Source organism: Ranitomeya variabilis, chromosome 4 (genome assembly GCF_051348905.1).
Source record: "Ranitomeya variabilis isolate aRanVar5 chromosome 4, aRanVar5.hap1, whole genome shotgun sequence".
Taxonomy (NCBI): Eukaryota; Metazoa; Chordata; class Amphibia; order Anura; family Dendrobatidae; genus Ranitomeya; species Ranitomeya variabilis.
The window spans coordinates 749,535,435-749,557,956 of record NC_135235.1 but is presented as its reverse complement, the minus strand read 5'-3'; the positions used below and the strand labels follow the sequence as shown (position 1 = coordinate 749,557,956).

Sequence of the window (22,522 nt, the reverse complement as noted above, 5' to 3'; positions counted from 1 at the left end):
AACAACAACGAGGGAGAGCAGGGGGCAGCAGCAACAAGGAGGGAGAGCAGGGGCAGCAACAACAAGGAGGGAGCGCAGGGGGCAGCAACAACAACGAGGAGGGAGAGCAGGGGGCAGCAACAACAACGAGGAGGGAGAGCAGGGGGCAGCAGCAACAACGAGGAGGGAGAGCAGGGGGCAGCAGCAACAACGAGGAGGGAGAGCAGGGGGCAGCAACAACAACAAGGAGGGAGAGCAGGGGGCAGCAACAACAAGGAGGGAGAGCAGGGGGCAGCAACAACAACAAGGAGGGAGAGCAGGGGGCAGCAGCAACAACAAGGAGGGAGAGCAGGGGGCAGCAACAACAATGAGGGAGAGCAGGGGGCAGCAACAACGAGGGAGAGCAGGGGGCAGCAACAACAAGGAGGGAGCGCAGGGGGCAGCAGCAACAAGGAGGGAGCGCAGGGGGCAGCAGCAACAAGGAGGGAGAGCAGGGGGCAGCAACAACAAGGAGGGAGAGCAGGGGGCAGCAGCAACAAGGAGGGAGAGCAGGGGGCAGCAACAACAACAAGGAGGGAGCGCAGGGGGCAGCAGCAACAAGGAGGGAGAGCAGGGGGCAGCAACAACAAGGAGGGAGAGTAGGGTGCAGCAACAACAAGGAGGGAGAGTAGGGGGCAGCAGCAACAACAAGGAGGGAGAGCAGGGGGCAGCAACAACAACAAGGAGGGAGAGCTGGGGGCAGCAACAACAACAACAAGGAGGGAGAGCAGGGGGCAGCAACAACAAGGAGGGAGCGCAGGGGGCAGCAACAACAAGGAGGGAGCGCAGGGGGCAGCAACAACAAGGAGGGAGAGCAGGGGGCAGCAACAACAAGGAGGGAGAGCAGGGGGCAGCAACAACAAGGAGGGAGAGCAGGGGGCAGCAACAACAAGGAGGGAGAGCAGGGGGCAGCAACAACAACAAGGAGGGAGAGCAGGGGCAGCAGCAACAACAAGGAGGGAGAGCAGGGGCAGCAGCAACAACAAGGAGGGAGAGCAGGGGGCAGCAGCAACAAGGAGGGAGAGCAGGGGGCAGCAACAACAACAAGGAGGGAGCGCAGGGGGCAGCAGCAACAAGGAGGGAGAGCAGGGGGCAGCAGCAACAACAAGGAGGGAGCGCAGGGGGCAGCAGCAACAAGGAGGGAGAGCAGGGGGCAGCAGCAACAACGAGGGAGAGCAGGGGGCAGCAGCAACAACAAGGGAGAGCAGGGGGCAGCAGCAACAACAAGGAGGGAGAGCAGGGGGCAGCAGCAACAAAGAGGGAGAGCAGGGGGCAGCAGCAACAAGGAGGGAGCGCAGGGGGCAGCAGCAGCAACAAGGAGGGAGAGCAGGGGCAGCAGCAACAAGGAGGGTGAGCAGGGGCAGCAGCAACAACAAGGAGGGAGAGCAGGGGGCAGCAGCAACAACAAGGAGGGAGAGCAGGGGGCAGCAGCAACAACAAGGAGGGAGAGCAGGGGGCAGCAGCAACAAGGAGGGAGAGCAGGGGGCAGCAGCAACAACAAGGAGGGAGAGCAGGGGGCAGCAGCAACAACAAGGAGGGAGAGCAGGGGGCAGCAACAAGGAGGGAGAGCAGGGGGCAGCAACAACAAGGAGGGAGCGCAGGGGGCAGCAGCAACAACAAGGAGGGAGCGCAGGGGGCAGCAGCAACAACAAGGAGGGAGCACAGGGGGCAGCAGCAACAACAAGGAGGGAGAGCAGGGGGCAGCAACAACAAGGAGGGAGCGCAGGGGGCAGCAGCAACAACAAGGAGGGAGCCCAGGGAGCAGCAGCAACAACAAGGAGGGAGAGCAGGGGGCAGCAACAAGGAGGGAGAGCAGGGGGCAGCAACAACAAGGAGGGAGAGCAGGGGGCAGCAACAAGGAGGGAGAGCAGGGGGCAGCAACAAGGAGGGAGAGCAGGGGGCAGCAGGAGCAACGAGGGTGCGGAGGGGGCAGCAGCAACAAGGAGGGAGGGCAGGGGGCAGCAGCAACAACAAGGAGGGCAGGGGGCAGCAGCAACGAGGGGGCAGCAGCAACAAGGAGGGCAGGGGGCAGCAGCAACAAGGAGGGTGCACAGGGGGCAGCAGCAACAACGAGGGAGCAAAGGGGGCAGCAGCAACAAGGAGGGAGCGCAGGGGCCAGCAGCAGCATTGGGGCCCTTTGCCTCTGTATGATGCACATTACGTGCTTTCTCTGCCTTCTCCAGACATTGGACATAAAGAGAATTAAAAGTAGTAAAACAAGAAACAAAAGGTCATCCCCCCTCCCCTCCCCTCCATGGCACAAGAATTATCCCAAACTAGACTCTGCCCCCCTACTATATCCTGAAAGTTTCCACTTTTATGAAGAATTGAAGTGGACCCTAGGCAGTCCCTATAATATAAAACAACCTCCCCTTGCTGCTGTGCTTTGCCTCCAGCATTAACATTACATTGATGGCTCGCATTACTACTGTAGCCAATCACTGCGCTCGGAGACTTGTGCCATCTACATCAGTTCAGCTTACCATGAGCTGTGGATGTAAGGGGTGGTCTCACACTACAGGAATCGTTGTGGGGTCTATATTTTCTTAGTCTTAACCTCTTTACCGTCTACAATAACGTTTTGCACAGATGTACAGATACCTGTAAAAGGTAGAAAATGTGCGAGAGGACAGACGCAAGGAGGGAGGGAAGGACAGACGCAAGGAGGGAGGGAAGGACAGACGCAAGGAGGGAGGGAAGGACAGACGCAAGGAGGGAGGGAAGGACAGACGCAAGGAGGGAGGGAAGGACAGACGCAAGGAGGGAGGGAAGGACAGACGCAAGGAGGGAGGGAAGGACAGACGCAAGGAGGGAGGGAAGGACAGACGCAAGGAGGGAGGGAAGGACAGACGCAAGGAGGGAGGGAAGGACAGACGCAAGGAGGGAAAGACGCAAGGAGGGAGGGAAGGACAGACGGAAGGAGGGAGGGAAGGACAGACGGAAGGAGGGAGGGAAGGACAGACGGAAGGATGGAGAGGACAGACGGAAGGAGGGAGAGAAGGACAGACGGAAGGATGGAAGGCGGGAGGGAAGGACAGACGGAAGGATGGAGGGAAGGACAGACGGAAGGAGGGAGGTTAGGAGGAGGGAGGGAAGGACAGACGGAGGGAAGGACAGACGGAGGGAAGGGACAGACGGAGGGAAGGGACAGACGGAGGGAAGGGACAGACGGAAGGAGGGAGGGAAGGACAGACGCAAGGCGGGAGGGAAGGACAGAAGGACAGACGGAGGGAAGGACAGACGGAGGGAAGGACAGACGGAGGGAAGGACAGACGGAGGGAAGGACAGACGGAGGGAAGGACAGACGGAGGGAAGGACAGACGGAGGGAAGGACAGACGGAGGGAAGGACAGACGGAGGGAAGGACAGACGGAGGGAAGGACAGACGGAGGGAAGGACAGACGGAGGGAAGGACAGACGGAGGGAAGGACAGACGGAGGGAAGGACAGACGGAGGGAAGGACAAACGGAGGGAAGGACAGACGGAGGGAAGGACAGACGGAGGGAAGGACAGACGGAGGGAAGGACAGACGGAGGGAAGGACAGACGGAGGGAAGGACAGACGGAGGGAAGGACAGACGGAGGGAAGGACAGACGGAGGGAAGGACAGACGGAGGGAAGGACGGACGGAGGGAAGGGACAGACGGAAGGAGGGAGGGAAGGACAGACGGAAGGAGGGAGGGAAGGACAGACGGAAGGAGGGAGGGAAGGACAGACGGAAGGAGGGAGGGAAGGACAGACGGAAGGAGGGAGGGAAGGACAGACGGAAGGAGGGAGGGAAGGACAGACGGAAGGAGGGAGGGAAGGACAGACGGAAGGAGGGAGGGAAGGACGGAAGGACAGACGCAAGGAGGGAGGGAAGGACAGACGCAAGGAGGGAGGGAAGGACAGACGCAAGGAGGGAGGGAAGGACAGACGCAAGGAGGGAGGGAAGGACAGACGCAAGGAGGGAGGGAAGGACAGACGCAAGGAGGGAGGGAAGGACAGACGCAAGGAGGGAGGGAAGGACAGACGCAAGGAGGGAGGGAAGGACAGACGCAAGGAGGGAGGGAAGGACAGACGCAAGGAGGGAGGGAAGGACAGACGCAAGGAGGGAGGGAAGGACAGACGCAAGGAGGGAAAGACGCAAGGAGGGAGGGAAGGACAGACGGAAGGAGGGAGGGAAGGACAGACGGAAGGAGGGAAGGACAGACGGAAGGAGGGAAGGACAGACGGAAAGAGGGAAGGACAGACGGAAGGAGGGAAGGTCGGACGGATGGAAGGAGGGAAGGAAGGACAGACGGAAGGATGGAGAGGACAGACGGAAGGAGGGAGAGAAGGACAGACGGAAGGATGGAAGGCGGGAGGGAAGGACAGACGGAAGGATGGAGGGAAGGACAGACGGAAGGAGGGAGGTTAGGAGGAGGGAGGGAAGGACAGACGGAGGGAAGGGACAGACGGAGGGAAGGGACAGACGGAAGGAGGGAGGGAAGGACAGACGCAAGGCGGGAGGGAAGGACAGAAGGACAGACGGAGGGAAGGACAGACGGAGGGAAGGACAGACGGAGGGAAGGACAGACGGAGGGAAGGACAGACGGAGGGAAGGACGGACGGAGGGAAGGGACAGACGGAAGGAGGGAGGGAAGGACAGACGGAAGGAGGGAGGGAAGGACAGACGGAAGGAGGGAGGGAAGGACAGACGGAAGGAGGGAGGGAAGGACAGACGGAAGGAGGGAGGGAAGGACAGACGGAAGGAGGGAGGGAAGGACAGACGGAAGGAGGGAGGGAAGGACAGACGGAAGGAGGGAGGGAAGGACAGACGGAAGGAGGGAGGGAAGGACAGACGGAAGGAGGGAGGGAAGGACAGACGGAAGGAGGGAGGGAAGGACAGACGGAAGGAGGGAGGGAAGGACAGACGGAAGGAGGGAGGGAAGGACAGACGGAAGGAGGGAGGGAAGGACAGACGGAAGGAGGGAGGGAAGGACAGACGGAAGGAGGGAGGGAAGGACAGACGGAAGGAGGGAGGGAAGGACAGACGGAAGGAGGGAGGGAAGGAGGGAGGGAAGGACAGACGGAAGGAGGGAGGGAAGGACAGACGGAAGGAGGGAGGGAAGGACAGACGGAGGGAGGGAAGGACAGACGGAAGGAGGGAGGGAAGGACAGACGGAAGGAGGGAGGGAAGGACAGACGGAAGGAGGGAGGGAAGGACAGACGGAAGGAGGGAGGGAAGGACAGACGGAAGGAGGGAGGGAAGGACAGACGGAAGGAGGGAGGGAAGGACAGACGGAAGGAGGGAGGGAAGGACAGACGGAAGGAGGGAGGGAAGGACAGACGGAAGGAGGGAGGGAAGGACAGACGGAAGGAGGGAGGGAAGGACAGACGGAAGGAGGGAGGGAAGGACAGACGGAAGGAGGGAGGGAAGGACAGACGGAAGGAGGGAGGGAAGGACAGACGGAAGGAGGGAGGGAAGGACAGACGGAAGGAGGGAGGGAAGGACAGACGGAAGGAGGGAGGGAAGGACAGACGGAAGGAGGGAGGGAAGGACAGACGGAAGGAGGGAGGGAAGGACAGACGGAAGGAGGGAGGGAAGGACAGACGGAAGGAGGGAGGGAAGGACAGACGGAAGGTCGGACGGAGGGAGGGAAGGACAGACGGAAGGATGGAGAGGACAGACGGAAGGAGGGAGGGAAGGACAGACGGAAGGAGGGAAAGACAGACAGAAGGATGGAGGGAAGGACAGACAAAGATGGAGGGAAGGTCGATGAACGGAAGGATGGAGGGAGGGAAGGACAGACGGAAGGATGGAGAGAAGGACAGACGGAAGAAGGGAGGGAAGGACAGACGGATGTTAGGAGGGAACGACGGACAGGAGGGAGGGAAGAAGGGTGACAGAAGGAGGGAGGGCAGATATAGGGAGGGAAGGACAGACGGAAAGAGGGAGGGAAGGACAGACGGAAGGAGGGAGGGAAGGACAGAAGGAGGGAGGGAAGGACGGAAGGAGGGAGGGTCAGACGGAAGGAGGGAGGGAAGGACAGACGGAAGGAGGGAGGGACGGACAGACGCAAGGAGGGAGGGAAGGACAGACGCAAGGAGGGAGGGAAGGACAGACGCAAGGAGGGAGGGACGGACAGACGCAAGGAGGGAGGGAAGGACAGACGCAAGGAGGGAGGGAAGGACAGACGCAAGGAGGGAGGGAAGGACAGAAAGAGGGAAGGACAGACGGACGGAGGGAAGGACAGACGGAAGGAGGGAGGGAAGGACAGACGGAAGGAGGGAGGGAAGGACAGACGGAAGGAGGGAGGGAAGGACAGACGGAAGGAGGGAGGGAAGGACAGACGGAAGGAGGGAGGGAAGGACAGACGGAAGGAGGGAGGGAAGGACAGACGGAAGGAGGGAGGGAAGGACAGACGGAAGGAGGGAGGGAAGGACAGACGGAAGGAGGGAGGGAAGGACGGAAGGACAGACGCAAGGAGGGAGGGAAGGACAGACGCAAGGAGGGAGGGAAGGACAGACGCAAGGAGGGAGGGAAGGACAGACGCAAGGAGGGAGGGAAGGACAGACGCAAGGAGGGAGGGAAGGACAGACGCAAGGAGGGAGGGAAGGACAGACGGAAGGAGGGAGGGAAGGACAGACGGAAGGAGGGAGGGAAGGACAGACGGAAGGAGGGAGGGAAGGACAGACGGAAGGAGGGAGGGAAGGACAGACGGAAGGAGGGAAGGAAGGACAGACGGAAGGAGGGAGGGACAGAGGGAGGGACAGACGGAGGGAGGGAAGGACAGATGGAAGGAGGGAAGGAAGGACAGACGGAAGGAGGGAGGGAAGGAGAGGGAAGGACAGACGGAAGGAGGGAGGGAAGGACAGACGGAAGGAGGGAGGGACAGACGGAAGGATGGAGAGGACAGACGGAAGGATGGAGAGGACAGACGGAAGGAGGGAGAGGACAGACGGAAGGAGGGAGAGAAGGACAGACGGAAGGATGGAAGGCGGGAGGGAAGGACAGACGGAAGGATGGAGGGAAGGAGGGAGGTTAGGAGGAGGGAGGGAAGGACAGACGGAGGGAAGGACAGACGGAGGGAGGGGACAGATGGAAGGAGGGGACAGATGGAAGGAGGGGACAGATGGAAGGAGGGGACAGATGGAAGGACAGACGGAAGGAGGGAGGGACGGACAGACGGAAGGAGGGAGGGAAGGACAGACGGAAGGAGGGAGGGAAGGACAGACGGAAGGAGGGAGGGAAGGACAGACGGAAGGAGGGAGGGAAGGACAGACGGAAGGAGGGAGGGAAGGACAGACGGAAGGAGGGAAGGTCGGACGGATGGAAGGAGGGAGGGAAGGACAGACGGAAGGATGGAGAGGACAGACAGAAGGAGGGAGGGAAGGACAGACAGAAGGAGGGAAAGACAGACGGAAGGATGGAGGGAAGGACAGACAAGGATGGAGGGAAGGTCGATGAACGGAAGGATGGAGGGAGGGAAGGACAGACGGAAGGATGGAGAGAAGGACAGACGGAAGAAGGGAGGGAAGGACAGACGGATGTTAGGAGGGAACGACGGACAGGAGGGAGGGAAGAAGGGTGACAGAAGGAGGGAGGGCAAAAGGGCAGATATAGGGAGGGAAGGGCAGACGGAAGGAGGGAGGGAAGGACAGACGGAAGGAGGGAGGGACAGACGGAAGGATGGAGAGGACAGACGGAAGGAGGGAGAGGACAGACGGAAGGAGGGAGAGAAGGACAGACGGAAGGATGGAAGGCGGGAGGGAAGGACAGACGGAAGGATGGAGGGAAGGAGGGAGGGAAGGACAGACGGAAGGAGGGAGGGAAGGACAGACGGAAGGAGGGAGGGAAGGACAGACGGAAGGAGGGAAGGAAGGACAGACGGAAGGAGGGAGGGACAGAGGGAGGGACAGACGGAGGGAGGGAAGGACAGATGGAAGGAGGGAAGGAAGGACAGACGGAAGGAGGGAGGGAAGGAGAGGGAAGGACAGACGGAAGGAGGGAGGGAAGGACAGACGGAAGGAGGGAGGGACAGACGGAAGGATGGAGAGGACAGACGGAAGGAGGGAGAGGACAGACGGAAGGAGGGAGAGAAGGACAGACGGAAGGATGGAAGGCGGGAGGGAAGGACAGACGGAAGGATGGAGGGAAGGAGGGAGGTTAGGAGGAGGGAGGGAAGGACAGACGGAGGGAAGGACAGACGGAGGGAGGGGACAGATGGAAGGAGGGGACAGATGGAAGGAGGGGACAGATGGAAGGAGGGGACAGATGGAAGGACAGACGGAAGGAGGGAGGGACGGACAGACGGAAGGAGGGAGGGAAGGACAGACGGAAGGAGGGAGGGAAGGACAGACGGAAGGAGGGAGGGAAGGACAGACGGAAGGAGGGAGGGAAGGACAGACGGAAGGAGGGAGGGAAGGACAGACGGAAGGAGGGAAGGTCGGACGGATGGAAGGAGGGAGGGAAGGACAGACGGAAGGATGGAGAGGACAGACAGAAGGAGGGAGGGAAGGACAGACAGAAGGAGGGAAAGACAGACGGAAGGATGGAGGGAAGGACAGACAAGGATGGAGGGAAGGTCGATGAACGGAAGGATGGAGGGAGGGAAGGACAGACGGAAGGATGGAGAGAAGGACAGACGGAAGAAGGGAGGGAAGGACAGACGGATGTTAGGAGGGAACGACGGACAGGAGGGAGGGAAGAAGGGTGACAGAAGGAGGGAGGGCAAAAGGGCAGATATAGGGAGGGAAGGGCAGACGGAAGGAGGGAGGGAATGATGGACGGATGGAAGAAGGATGGACAGAAGACCTTTTTCCTGGATGTTGAAGTGATGATGCAGCCGGGGAAGAGCAAAAAAACCCCGCCCTTTTGGCAATTTAAATAAAAGAAGCGTTCTGTGGAGATTTACAGTGAGATCCCACAGTGACATTTGCTTTAATAAGTGACATAAATTATTGATGCTGATGGGAAATCTGCAGGAAAGAAAGTACACAGGCATATCATAACTGCGGCAGAGGAAGGGGCGATCTATGACCTCTATACATTTTATTAATGTGCCCAGGAGGGGGCACAAGCGGGGAAAAAAGACCCAACATGCTCAGCCTTAATGTTCAGTTGAGCTGGGAAAACACTGATTGTCTGCAGCGGTGACATTAATAAGAGGAACCCAGGAGGCGAGCAGCCGGTTTGGAAAGCAGGTTTCTTATTTCAACTTCATCAATGAGCGACGGGCCATGCAAAAGTATTTAAAAGTAGTGACGACCCCATCCCGGCCTCGGAGAAGGATGTGGTGACGACCCCCTGTACAGGCCCCGGAGAAGGATGTGGTGACGACCCCTGTACAGGCCCCGGAGAAGGATGTGGTGACGACCCCTGTACAGGCCCCGGAGAAGGATGTGGTGACGACCCCTGTACAGGCCCCGGAGAAGGATGTGGTGACGACCCCTATACAGGCCCCGGAGAAGGATGTGGTGACGACCCCCGTACCGGCCCCGGAGAAGGATGTGGTGACGACCCCTGTACCGGCCCCTGGGAAGGATGTGGTGACGACCCCTGTACCAGCCCCGGAGAAGGATGTACCGTCCCCGGAGGATGTAGGGACGACTCCCCCATACTGGCTCAGAAGTATGTAGTGATGACCCCTGTACCGGCCCCAGAGAAGGATGTGGTGACAACCCCCGTCCCCGGAGAAGGATGTGGTGACGACCCCCGGCCCCGGAGAAGGATGTGGTGACGACCCCCGGCCCCGGAGAAGGATGTGGTGACGACCCCCGTCCCGGAGAAGGATGTGGTGACGACCCCCGTCCCGGAGAAGGATGTGGTGACGACCCCCGTCCCGGCCCCGGAGAAGGATGTGGTGACTGTCACGATATTTTATGAAATGTAATATGATTTCGTAGCTTTGCTTCTAAGTGTGTGAAGCTATTCTTCTCAATGCTCTGCCCTGCCCCCAATCCCAGGAAGGTTTATTGCGCTTGTAGAGGCACAAATCTCCCTCCAGCTGAAAACTGGTCTGATAGTCTTCTCAAGACATGCGGCCCTTTGTTCTGTTATAATAAGATACTGGGCCAACGGTTTTGTCTAGGAAAATAATACATCCAGTTTGTGAATCTCCATCGGCAGATCTATCGGCCACGATAAACGCGGGCTTCTAGTTCAAACAGGGACAAAATATGGATTTCTCTGGAACTGAGTGTCTCTACTAGCCCGAATTTAGTATCTATAGAGAGCAAATCTTAATAGAAGATGAATGAGGGGTGTTATGACTCTGCCAGATTCTCCAGCGAAGATATGACAGTCATAAGAATGGTTGGAGAAAACTGTACAGCTGAGGAAGGAGGAGGGCGATCCTAACTCAACCCCTTTAGTGATGTCACGATGCTGGAGGTTAAAAGTCTTTACTCTTAACCCAGCCTTGAGTCTTAGAGAGTCTTACTGGAGGAGCTGTTCCTATCCAGACCTCCTGATGCACTGGGACATTTGGGGTCCCGCCCACCAGCATGGTCTTGCCTGAAATGTCCTGAGAACATGTGAGTTTTACCTTTCTCATTTAATCCCTTTATTTTATAATTACCTTGTACATTTTCAATTGTCTCATATTGTAACATCTTATATGCCTTTTTATAAACACTGCCTTCTTTCGGAGTAAAATATATAAATTACTAGTTTCCGTTCTCCTGTTCCAAAACGTACCTTAAGCCTTCTGAAGGGAATTACGCTACTGTTTTGGGTTAGCTTCGGACCAGTTTGATTGAAGCTGGTGGCAGCACACTGTGTGCAGGGCCTTTGGGTGTCATTGTAGCGACTGCGGCGTTGATAATTATTGTTCCTGCCTGAGTGGGAGTATTTATATCGCCTCGCTGCAGCGTGCCCAATAGCCAGTACACAGCAGGCAGCCTTTCTGGCGACTAATTACCCTAGGTGCAGTACCTAATTTGACCTGAGAGTAAGTGGGGCGCTAGAGAGCTGCAAGTTTCAAGTGGAACTGTAAGCAGGATATTCATAAATCCCTGCAGTTCATGGTATATTGAAGAGCAGTGGGATACCTAAAATAAGCCCCTGCTGTAAACTAAGAGGTCAATAGCCTTGTGTATGTTTTTTCATCACATTGTAGCAGTGGAGGGATAACTAAGATAAGCCCCCCTGCACATGTGATAGCCGTCTGTTGGCCTAAAGTCACCCCAATCCGTGATGTAGGGGTGACGGTCACGGTGTCAATCGTGACATATTGGTGGCAGCGGTGTGGATTCATGACAGTGACGACCCCCGTCCCGGCCCCGGAGAAGGATGTGGTGACGACCCCTGTCCCGGCCCCGGAGAAGGATGTGGTGACGACCCCTGTCCCGGCCCCGGAGAAGGATGTAGTGACGACCCCGGTACCGGCCCGGAGAAGGACATGGTGACGACCCCGGTACCGGCCTCAGGGATGGATCTGTCGTGTTGATGGGATCACGATCTTCTTCGCACTTGTCCACTCCCTCAGGATCCACTCGGCCGCCCAGACTACATTACAGATGGCGCCAACTACAGGACAAAGATTTACTCCTAACAGAAAACCACAAATCTCGCACTTTATGACATTACGTTACAAGATTTACAATAACAAAACCAAGGTGACGTTTCCATTAAAAAAAAAAAGAATCCTCCCCTGGAGCGTCCGCCCTCGGGTCTCATCCCCCCACTGGAGCGTCCGCCCTCGGGTCTCATCCCCCCCTGGAGCGTCCGCCCTCGGGTCTCATCCCCCCCTGGAGCGTCCGCCCTCGGGTCTCATCCCCCCCTGGAGCGTCCGCCCTCGGGTCTCATCCCCCCCTGGAGCGTCCGCCCTCGGGTCTCATCCCCCCCCGGTGCGTCCGCCCTCGGGTCTCATCCCCCCCCCTGGAGCGTCCGCCCTCGGGTCTCATCCCCACAAGTCACTTCCTGCAAACTAAGAAAATGAATAACTAGATAAGAGGGTCCTGAACGGAAAAGAGGGTGGCAGCCCGGGAGGGAGGGGAGCGGAGGTCGACGGCCGGGGTAGAGGGGATACGAGGGCGGCGGCCCAGGAGGGTAGAGAGGAGCTGAGGGTTGCGGCCGGGAGAGAACTAGGAAACTCCGAGTGTAGGAGTCATCTCCAGATGTACTGAGACCCCTCCATCCACGCGGGTTCACCAGTCACAGCGTTTAGCAGGCTGCCCGGACGTGATCAGTTCCTCCCAGCATGCCATGGGGCAGGTGGCGCTCAGCAGCCATGTTTTCTTTTCCGGTGTGCTCTCAGGCCGGTGGCGGTCTGGAAGGCTCTCCCGCACTCCTCGCACTGGTGCAGCGTCTTGTCCAGGTGCTGCGCCTGGTGACTTTCCAGATCGGTTTCTGTGGTGCAGCAGGTGCCGCAGATCTTGCAGCAGAGCATTACCTCCATGTGACGCTCTGCAGACGGCGGGGCTGATCCCAGCTCGCGGTTACAGTTCAGCTTTTCTTTCCGCCTTATTCTTTTTGTCGTCTTCCTTGTGAGCGCGGAAACATCAGGGAGCACAAGAGTCATGGAGGCTTTGTCCTCCCCCGCCGCAGCGAGGCCGCCGCAGTTTGCACCACGGTCCGTACCTGACAAACAAGGACAGCGAGATCATCAGTATCCTGCAGCTCGAGGGGCGACCAGAGGATACAACGTTCAGCCGCAGCTCTATATGTGACCAGAGTATACGATATGTATTCGCAGCTTTCGATGTGACTGGAGCATAGGAGGTACTCGCAGCTCTCCATGTGACTGGAGCATAGGCGGTACCTGCAGCTCTTGGTTCGGTGTCTGCGGAGCACACAGTGCATTTTGGGATCTCAGCCGTGTGAGTGCAGCTCTGGATGTGTCTAGAGTGGAAGACGATACAATAGACCTTATACAGGTAAATGATGACTCGTACCTGTGATGGGAGCGGTCTCTTCCCCCTCGGAGCCCCCGCTGACCCCTTCGCCAGATTCAGGTACTTCATTCTCATCTAGATATAAAGATAAATGTGGGATGAAGCAGCAATACAGCTGTGTATGTGACCGACAGCAGAAGTGTGAGCGCAGCTGTGTATGTGACCGACGGCAGAAGTGTGAGCGCAGCTGTGTATGTGACCGACGGCAGAAGTGTGAGCGCAGCTGTGTATGTGACCGACGGCAGAAGTGTGAGCGCAGCTCTGTATGTGATCGACGGTGTGTGGACTTTTCCTATCCACTGTAGGGCTAGTCAGTGATGTGTGTGGCGGGGCAGCGGCCATCATCCAGTCCTCATTACCTCTTCTCCGGAGTGAGCAGAGGATACTGGCGATCTTGGTGGGCCGCCCGCTGCGGGGACGGGAGGAGACAGTGTTGAAGGTCTTCCACTTGTAGATGATCTGCCGGACGGTGGAGCGGTGCAGCTCGCACACTTTGCTGATGGTCTTGTAACCCTTCCCAGCCTCGTGGGCCGCCACCACCTTCCTCCGCACCTCGTCAGAGATCTCCTTGGATCGGGGCATGGTTCCTGGAGGGGTGCGCCGGATGGGGAAACAGCTGCACCCAGGAAATCAGAGCAACTGTCCTCACAACAATTCCATGGCCTGAGGAGACAACGGTACGAAAAACTAAGTACACCCTCACTGCTTCCATAGGAATGAAGAGTCAGTGTGAGCACTGCTATAAAAGCAGAAGTTCTGGCAGATTGCTGGCCTGGAGCATTCAGGCGACATCAGCACTGACCTCAGAGAAGCCATCTATAGACAATCTGGAGTCCATCAGTCCGCAGTGAGAAACATTCAATACGGCTGGTGTGCAGGGCCACAAGAGCGTGGAGCAGGAAGGTGCGCGGGGCCACAAGAGAGCGGAGCAGGAAGGTGCACGCGGGGCCACAAGAGAGCGGAGCAGGAAGGTGCCCGCGGGGACACAAGAGAGCGGAGCAGGAAGGTGCACACGGGGACACAAGAGAGCGGAGCAGGAAGGTGCACGCGGGGACACAAGAGAGCGGAGCAGGAAGGTGCACGCGGGGACACAAGAGAGCGGAGCAGGAAGGTGCACGCGGGGCCACAAGAGAGCGGAGCAGGAAGGTGCCCGCGGGGCCACAAAAGAGAGGAGCAGGAAGGTGCCCGCGGGGACACAAGAGAGCGGAGCAGGAAGGTGCACGCGGGGCCACAAGAGAGCGGAGCAGGAAGGTGCCCGCGGGGCCACAAGAGAGAGGAGCAGGAAGGTGCACGCGGGGCCACAAGAGAGCGGAGCAGGAAGGTGCCCGCGGGGACACAAGAGAGCGGAGCAGGAAGGTGCACACGGGGACACAAGAGAGCGGAGCAGGAAGGTGCACACGGGGACACAAGAGAGCGGAGCAGGAAGGTGCACGCGGGGCCACAAGAGAGCGGAGCAGGAAGGTGCACGCGGGGACACAAGAGACCGGAGCAGGAAGGTGCACGCAGGGCCACAAAAAAGAGGAGCAGGAAGGTGCACGCGGGGACACAAGAGAGCGGAGCAGGAAGGTGTGCGGGGCCACAAGAGAGGAGCAGGAAGGTGCACGCGGGGACACAAGAGAGCGGAGCTGGAAGGTGTGCGGGGCCACAAGAGAGAGGAGCAGGAAGGTGCACGCGGGGCCACAAGAGAGAGGAGCAGGAAGGTGCACGCGGGGACACAAGAGAGCGGAGCAGGAAGGTGCATGCGGGGACACAAGAGAGCGGAGCAGGAAGGTGCACGCGGGGCCACAAGAGAGAGGAGCAGGAAGGTGCACGCGGGGACATAAGAGAGCGGAGCAGGAAGGTGTGCGGGGCCACAAGAGAGCGGAGCAGGAAGGTGCACGCGGACCCAAAAGAGAGCGGAGCAGGAAGGTGCGCGGGACCACAAGAGAGCGGAGCAGGAAGGTGCACGCGGGGCCACAAGAGAGCGGAGCAGGTAGGTGCACGCGGGGCCACAAGAGAGCGGAGCAGGAAGGTGCACGCGGGGCCACAAGAGAGTGGAGCAGGTAGGTGCACGTGGGGCCACAAGAGAGCGGAGCAGGAAGGTGCACGCGGGGCCACAAGAGAGCGGAGCAGGTAGGTGCACGCGGACCCACAAGAGAGCGGACAAGAAGGTGCACGCGGGGCCACAAAAGAGCGCCGCAGGAAGGTGCATGCGGGGACACAAGAACGGAGTAAGAAGGTGTGCAGGGACCACAAGAGAGTGGCGCAGGAAGGTGCGCGGGACCACAAGAGAGCGGCGCAGGAAGGTGCGCGGGACCACAAGAGAGCGGCGCAGGAAGGTGCGCGGGACCACAAGAGAGTGGAGCAGGAAGGTGTGCGGGGCCACAAGAGAGCGGAGCAGGAAGGTGCACACAGGGCCAGCAGAGAGCGGCGTAGTAAGCGTACGGAAAAATAACATAACCAAGAGCAGCTCCCGAGAGTGAGGGGTGGACAGATATCACTGTCACAGGAGGCTGCACAGCTCCAGGTCAGGGGTGTACTCACTTCTCACTCCGCAGCCTCTGCACATAATCCCCCGGAGTGACCCGTCCTGCTCTTCATCTGGAGATAACTACAATGACCAGAGGTTTATTCCATCCCGATACCTCAGAGGGTGTACTCACTTCTTCTCGTAACTGTACAATGCTCAGTGTCACATGACCTGTGTGTATATATACAGTACAGACCAAAAGTATAGATATATATGTGTATGATCACATGACCTGTGTGTATAGATATATATATATATATATATATGTATATATATGATCACATTACAGAGAATGACACACGCAGCTGTCTCTACCACACACAATAACCTCCTCACAGACCTGTAGAGCGGAGCCGCTCCGGAGGCGGCAGCTGCATGTGTGGAGACGAGTCCGGGGCTCAATCCGTTCCGCAGGAGGCTGCTGGGACATGTAGTGCTCTCCGCGAGCCCACAGCAGCCGCCGCTCACTGCTAATGGAAGAAAGGACCTGCGGTGACGTCACGGTCACGTGCCCCTTGTGTGGGCGGGGCTGTTACTACTGAATGGAGCGAACGCTGCCCAACGTGAGGCTGCTGAGAAGCATCTGTGTACAGGGGGCGGGGCTGTGCACAGGGGGCGGGGCTGTGTACTTACACCAGAGCGGGGGGCGGGGCTGTGTACTTACACCAGAGCGGGGGGCGGGGCTGTGTACTTACACCAGAGCGGGGGGGCGGGGCTGTGTACTTACACCAGAGCAGGGGGGCGGGGCTGTGTACTTACACCAGAGCTGGGGGCGGGGCTGTGTACTTACACCAGAGCGGGGGCGGGGCTGTGTACTTACACCAGAGCGGGGCTGTGTACTTACACCAGAGCGGGGGGCGGGGCTGTGTACTTACACCGGAACGGGGGCGGGGCTGTGTACTTACACCAGAGCGGGGGGCGGGGCTGTGTACTTACACCAGAGCGGGGGGCGGGGCTGTGTACTTACACCAGAGCGGGGGCGGGGCTGTGTACTTACACCAGAGCGGGGGGCGGGGCTGTGTACTTACACCGGAACGGGGGCGGGGCTGTGTACTTACACCGGAACGGGGGCGGGGCTGTGTACTTACACCAGAGCGGGGGGCGGGGCTGTGTACTTACACCAGAGCGGGGGGCGGGGCTGTGTACTTACACCAGAGCTGGGGGCGGGGCTGTGTACTTACACCAGAGCGGGGGGCGGGGCTGTGTACTTACACCAGAGCTGGGGGCGGGGCTGTGTACTTACACCAGAGCTGGGGGCGGGGCTGTGTACTTACACCAGAGCTGGGGGCGGGGCTGTGTACTTACACCAGAGCTGGAGGCGGGGCTGTGTACTTACACCAGAGCGGGGGCGGGGCTGTGTACTTACACCAGAGCGGGGGCGGGGCTGTGTGCTTACACCAGAGCGGGGGCGGGGCTGTGTACTTACACCAGAGCTGGGGGCGGGGCTGTGTACTTACACCAGAGCGGGGGCGGGGCTGTGTACTTACACCAGAGCGGGGGGCGGGGCTGTGTACTTACACCAGAGCGGGGGGCGGGGCTGTGTACTTACACCAGAGCTGGAGGCGGGGCTGTGCACTTACACCAGAGCGGGGGGCGGGGCTGTGTACTTACACCAGAGCGGGGGGCGGGGCTGTGTACTTACACCAGAGCGGGGGGCGGGGCTGTGTACTTACACCAGAGCGGGGGGCGGGGCTGTGTACTTACACCAGAGCGGGGGGCGGGGCTGTGTACTTACACCAGAGCGGGGGGCGGGGCTGTGTACTTACACCAGAGCGGGGGGCGGGGCTGTGTACTTACACCAGAGCGGGGGGCGGGGCTGTGTGCTTACACCAGAGCGGGGGCGGGGCTGTGTACTTACACCAGAGCGGGGGCGGGGCTGTGTACTTACACCAGAGCAGGGGCGGGGCTGTGTACTTACACCAGAGCGGGGGGCGGGGCTGTGTGCTTACACCAGAGCGGGGGCGGGGTTGTGCGCTTACACCAGAGCTGGGGGCGGGGCTGTGCACTTACACCAGAGCGGGGGGCGGGGCTGTGTACTTACACCAGAGCAGGGGGGCGGGGCTGTGTACTTACACCAGAGCTGGGGGCGGGGCTGTGTACTTACACCAGAGCGGGGGCGGGGCTGTGTACTTACACCAGAGCGGGGCTGTGTACTTACACCAGAGCGGGGGGCGGGGCTGTGTACTTACACCGGAACGGGGGCGGGGCTGTGTACTTACACCAGAGCGGGGGGCGGGGCTGTGTACTTACACCAGAGCGGGGGGCGGGGCTGTGTACTTACACCAGAGCGGGGGCGGGGCTGTGTACTTACACCAGAGCGGGGGGCGGGGCTGTGTACTTACACCGGAACGGGGGCGGGGCTGTGTACTTACACCAGAGCGGGGGGCGGGGCTGTGTACTTACACCAGAGCTGGGGGCGGGGCTGTGTACTTACACCAGAGCGGGGGGCGGGGCTGTGTACTTACACCAGAGCTGGGGGCGGGGCTGTGTACTTACACCAGAGCTGGGGGCGGGGCTGTGTACTTACACCAGAGCTGGGGGCGGGGCTGTGTACTTACACCAGAGCTGGGGGCGGGGCTGTGTACTTACACCAGAGCGGGGGCGGGGCTGTGTACTTACACCAGAGCGGGGGCGGGGCTGTGTGCTTACACCAGAGCGGGGGCGGGGCTGTGTACTTACACCAGAGCTGGAGGCGGGGCTGTGCACTTACACCAGAGCGGGGGGCGGGGCTGTGTACTTACACCAGAGCGGGGGGCGGGGCTGTGTACTTACACCAGAGCGGGGGGCGGGGCTGTGTACTTACACCAGAGCGGGGGGCGGGGCTGTGTACTTACACCAGAGCGGGGGGCGGGGCTGTGTACTTACACCAGAGCGGGGGGCGGGGCTGTGTACTTACACCAGAGCGGGGGGCGGGGCTGTGTACTTACACCAGAGCGGGGGGCGGGGCTGTGTGCTTACACCAGAGCGGGGGCGGGGCTGTGTACTTACACCAGAGCGGGGGCGGGGCTGTGTACTTACACCAGAGCAGGGGCGGGGCTGTGTACTTACACCAGAGCGGGGGGCGGGGCTGTGTGCTTACACCAGAGCGGGGGCGGGGTTGTGCGCTTACACCAGAGCTGGGGGCGGGGCTGTGCACTTACACCAGAGCGGGGGGCGGGGCTGTGTACTTACACCAGAGCGGGGGGCGGGGCTGTGTACTTACACCAGAGCGGGGGGCGGGGCTGTGTACTTACACCAGAGCGGGGGGCGGGGCTGTGTACTTACACCAGAGCTGGGGGCGGGGCTGTGCACTTACACCAGAGCGGGGGGCGGGGCTGTGTACTTACACCAGAGCGGGGGGCGGGGCTGTGTACTTACACCAGAGCGGGGGGCGGGGCTGTGTACTTACACCAGAGCGGGGGGCGGGGCTGTGTACTTACACCAGAGCGGGGGGCGGGGCTGTGTACTTACACCAGAGCGGGGGGCGGGGCTGTGTACTTACACCAGAGCGGGGGGCGGGGCTGTGTACTTACACCAGAGCGGGGGGCGGGGCTGTGTGCTTACACCAGAGCGGGGGCGGGGCTGTGTACTTACACCAGAGCGGGGGGCGGGGCTGTGTACTTACACCAGAGCGGGGGGCGGGGCTGTGCACTTACACCAGAGCGGGGCTGTGTACTTACACCAGAGCTGGGGGCGGGGCTGTGTACTTACACCAGAGCGGGGGGCGGGGCTGTGCACTTACACCAGAGCGGGGCTGTGTACTTACACCAGAGCGGGGGGCAGGGCTGTGTACTTACACCAGAGCGGGGGCGGGGCTGTGTACTTACACCAGAGCGGGGGGCGGGGCTGTGTACTTACACCAGAGCTGGGGGCGGGGCTGTGCACTTACACCAGAGCGGGGGGCGGGGCTGTGTACTTACACCAGAGCGGGGGGCGGGGCTGTGTACTTACACCAGAGCGGGGCTGTGTACTTACACCAGAGCGGGGGGCAGGGCTGTGCACTTACACCAGAGCGGGGGGCTGTGTACTTACACCCGAGCGGGGCTGTGTACTTACACCAGAGCGGGGGGGCGGGGCTGTGCACTTACACCAGAGCGGGGGGCGGGGTTGTGTACTTACACCAGAGCTGGGGGCGGGGCTGTGCACTTACACCAGAGCGGGGGGCGGGGCTGTGTACTTACACCAGAGCGGGGGGCGGGGCTGTGTACTTACACCAGAGCGGGGCTGTGTACTTACACCAGAGCGGGGGGCAGGGCTGTGCACTTACACCAGAGCGGGGGGCTGTGTACTTACACCCGAGCGGGGCTGTGTACTTACACCAGAGCGGGGGGGCGGGGCTGTGTACTTACACCAGAGCTGGGGGCGGGGCTGTGCACTTACACCAGAGCGGGGGCGGGGCTGTGTACTTACACCAGAGCGGGGGGCGGGGCTGTGTACTTACACCAGAGCGGGGGCGGGGCTGTGTACTTACACCAGAGCGGGGGGCGGGGCTGTGTACTTACACCAGAGCGGGGGGCGGGGCTGTGTACTTACACCAGAGCGGGGCTGTGTACTTACACCAGAGCGGCGGGCGGGGCTGTGTACTTACACCAGAGCTGGGGGCGGGGCTGTGCACTTACACCAGAGCGGGGGGCGGGGCTGTGTACTTACACCAGAGCGGGGGGCGGGGCTGTGTACTTACACCAGAGCGGGGCTGTGTACTTACACCAGAGCGGGGGGGCAGGGCTGTGCACTTACACCAGAGCGGGGGGCTGTGTACTTACACCAGAGCGGGGCTGTGTACTTACACCAGAGCGGGGGGCGGGGCTGTGCACTTACACCAGAGCGGGGGGCGGGGTTGTGCACTTACACCAGAGCTGGGGGCGGGGCTGTGCACTTACACCAGAGCGGGGGGCAGGGCTGTGTACTTACACCAGAGCGGGGGGCGGGGCTGTGTACTTACACCAGAGCGGGGGGCGGGGCTGTGTACTTACACCAGAGCGGGGGGCGGGGCTGTGTACTTACACCAGAGCGGGGGGCGGGGCTGTGTGCTTACACCGGAACGGGGGCGGGGCTGTGTACTTACACCAGAGCGGGGGGCGGGGCTGTGTACTTACACCAGAGCGGGGGCGGGGCTGTGTACTTACACCAGAGCTGGGGGCGGGGCTGTGTACTTACACCAGAGCTGGGGGCGGGGCTGTGTACTTACACCAGAGCTGGGGGCGGGGCTGTGTACTTACACCAGAGCGGGGGCGGGGCTGTGTACTTACACCAGAGCTGGGGGCGGGGCTGTGTACTTACACCAGAGCGGGGGCGGGGCTGTGTACTTACACCAGAGCGGGGCTGTGTACTTACACCAGAGCGGGGGGCAGGGCTGTGTACTTACACCAGAGCGGGGCTGTGTACTTACACCAGAGCGGGGGGCGGGGCTGAGTACTTACACCAGAGCGGGGGGCAGGGCTGTGTACTTACACCAGAGCGGGGCTGTGTACTTAAACCAGAGCGGGGGGCGGGGCTGTGTACTTACACCAGAGCGGGGGGCGGGGCTGTGTACTTACACCAGAGCGGGGCTGTGTACTTACACCAGAGCGGGGGGCGGGGCTGTGTACTTACACCAGAGCGGGGGGCGGGGCTGTGTACTTACACCAGAGCGGGGCTGTGTACTTACACCAGAGCGGGGGGCGGGGCTGTGTACTTACACCAGAGCTGGGGGCGGGGCTGTGCACTTACACCAGAGCGGGGGGCGGGGCTGTGTACTTACACTAGAGCGGGGGGCGGGGCTGTGTACTTACACCAGAGCGGGGCTGTGTACTTTCACCAGAGCGGGGGGCAGGGCTGTGCACTTACACCAGAGCGGGGGGCTGTGTACTTACACCAGAGCGGGGCTGTGTACTTACACCAGAGCGGGGGGCGGGGCTGTGCATTTACACCAGAGCGGGGGCGGGGCTGTGTACTTACACCAGAGCGGGGGGCGGGGCTGTGTACTTACACCAGAGCGGGGGGCGGGGCTGTGTGCTTACACCAGAGCGGGGGCGGGGCTGTGTACTTACACCAGAGCGGGGGGCGGGGCTGTGTACTTACACCAGAGCGGGGGGCGGGGCTGTGTACTTACACCAGAGCGGGGGGCGGGGCTGTGTACTTACACCAGAGCGGGGGCGGTGTCATGAATCCCAATGGCTAGGGATAGCAAGGGACAAGCAAAGTAGTACAAATATCGGACGAGCTCTAGGGTGATGGAACCTGGGCTGACCACTGCCCTACGCCTGACAAACGCAACTAGAGATAGCCAGGGAGCGTGCCTACGTTGGTTCTAGACGCCACGCACCAGCCTAAGAGCTAACTAGCACTGCAGAGAAAATAAAGACCTCACTTGCCTCCAGAGGAATGAACCCCAAAAGATATAGTTGCCCCCCACATGTATTGACGGTGAAATGAGAGGAAGGCACACACATAGAGATGATATATATAGGTTCAGCAAATTGAGGCCCGCTGTAAACTAGAAAGCAGAACGATACAAAAGGGGACTGAGCGGTCAGCAAAAAACCCTAATCAAAAAACCATCCTGAGATTACAAGAACCCATGTGCCAACTCATGGCACATGGGGAGAACCTCAGTCCACTAGAGCTACCAGCTAGCATAGAGACATAATAAGCAAGCTGGACAAAAAAAAACCAAACAACTGAAAATCAGCACTTAGCTTATCCTGAAAGATCTGGGAGCAGGTAGGTAGGAACCAAACAGAGCACATCTGAATACATTGATAGCCGGCAAGGGAATGACAGAAAGGCCAGGTAAAATAGGAAACACCCAGCCTCTGATGGACAGGTGGAAACCAAAGGCCGCAACCCACCAAAGTCACCCAGTACCAGCAGTAACCACCAGAGGGAGCCCACAAACAGAATCCACAACAGTACCCCCCCCTTGAGGAGGGGTCACCAAACCCTCACGAGAACCCCCAGGGCGATCAGGGTGAGCTCTATGGAAGGCGCGGACCAAATCAGTCGCATGAACATCGGAGGCGACCACCCAGGAATTATCCTCCTGACCATAACCCTTCCACTTAACCAAATACTGGAGTTTGCGTCTGGAAACATGAGAATCCAAGATCTTCTCAACAACATACTCCAATTCTCCCTCCACCAGCACCGGAGCAGGAGGCTCAACCGAAGGAACAACG

At 60.2% G+C, this 22,522-nt stretch overlaps 1 protein-coding gene across 2 annotated transcripts; it reads right to left on the bottom strand.

The window, feature by feature from the left end:
* Positions 1-11,543: 11,543 nt before the first annotated feature.
* Positions 11,544-15,895, bottom strand: LOC143766748 (uncharacterized). Of its 2 annotated transcripts, XM_077254663.1 has the most exons (5): positions 15,727-15,893; positions 15,401-15,557; positions 13,237-13,540; positions 12,878-12,952; positions 11,544-12,563 (listed from the first exon to the last, which is right to left on the bottom strand). In XM_077254663.1, the coding sequence occupies exons 3-5, from the start codon at positions 13,457-13,459 to the stop codon at positions 12,205-12,207; spliced, it is 657 nt and encodes a 218-aa protein (XP_077110778.1). In that variant the 5' UTR covers positions 13,460-13,540; positions 15,401-15,557; positions 15,727-15,893; the 3' UTR covers positions 11,544-12,204. The 2 variants fall into 2 exon arrangements, with proteins under 2 accessions (XP_077110778.1, XP_077110779.1); XM_077254664.1 differs by lacking the exon at positions 15,401-15,557 and having other exon boundaries at positions 15,727-15,895.
* Between the last annotated feature and the right edge of the window lie 6,627 nt (positions 15,896-22,522).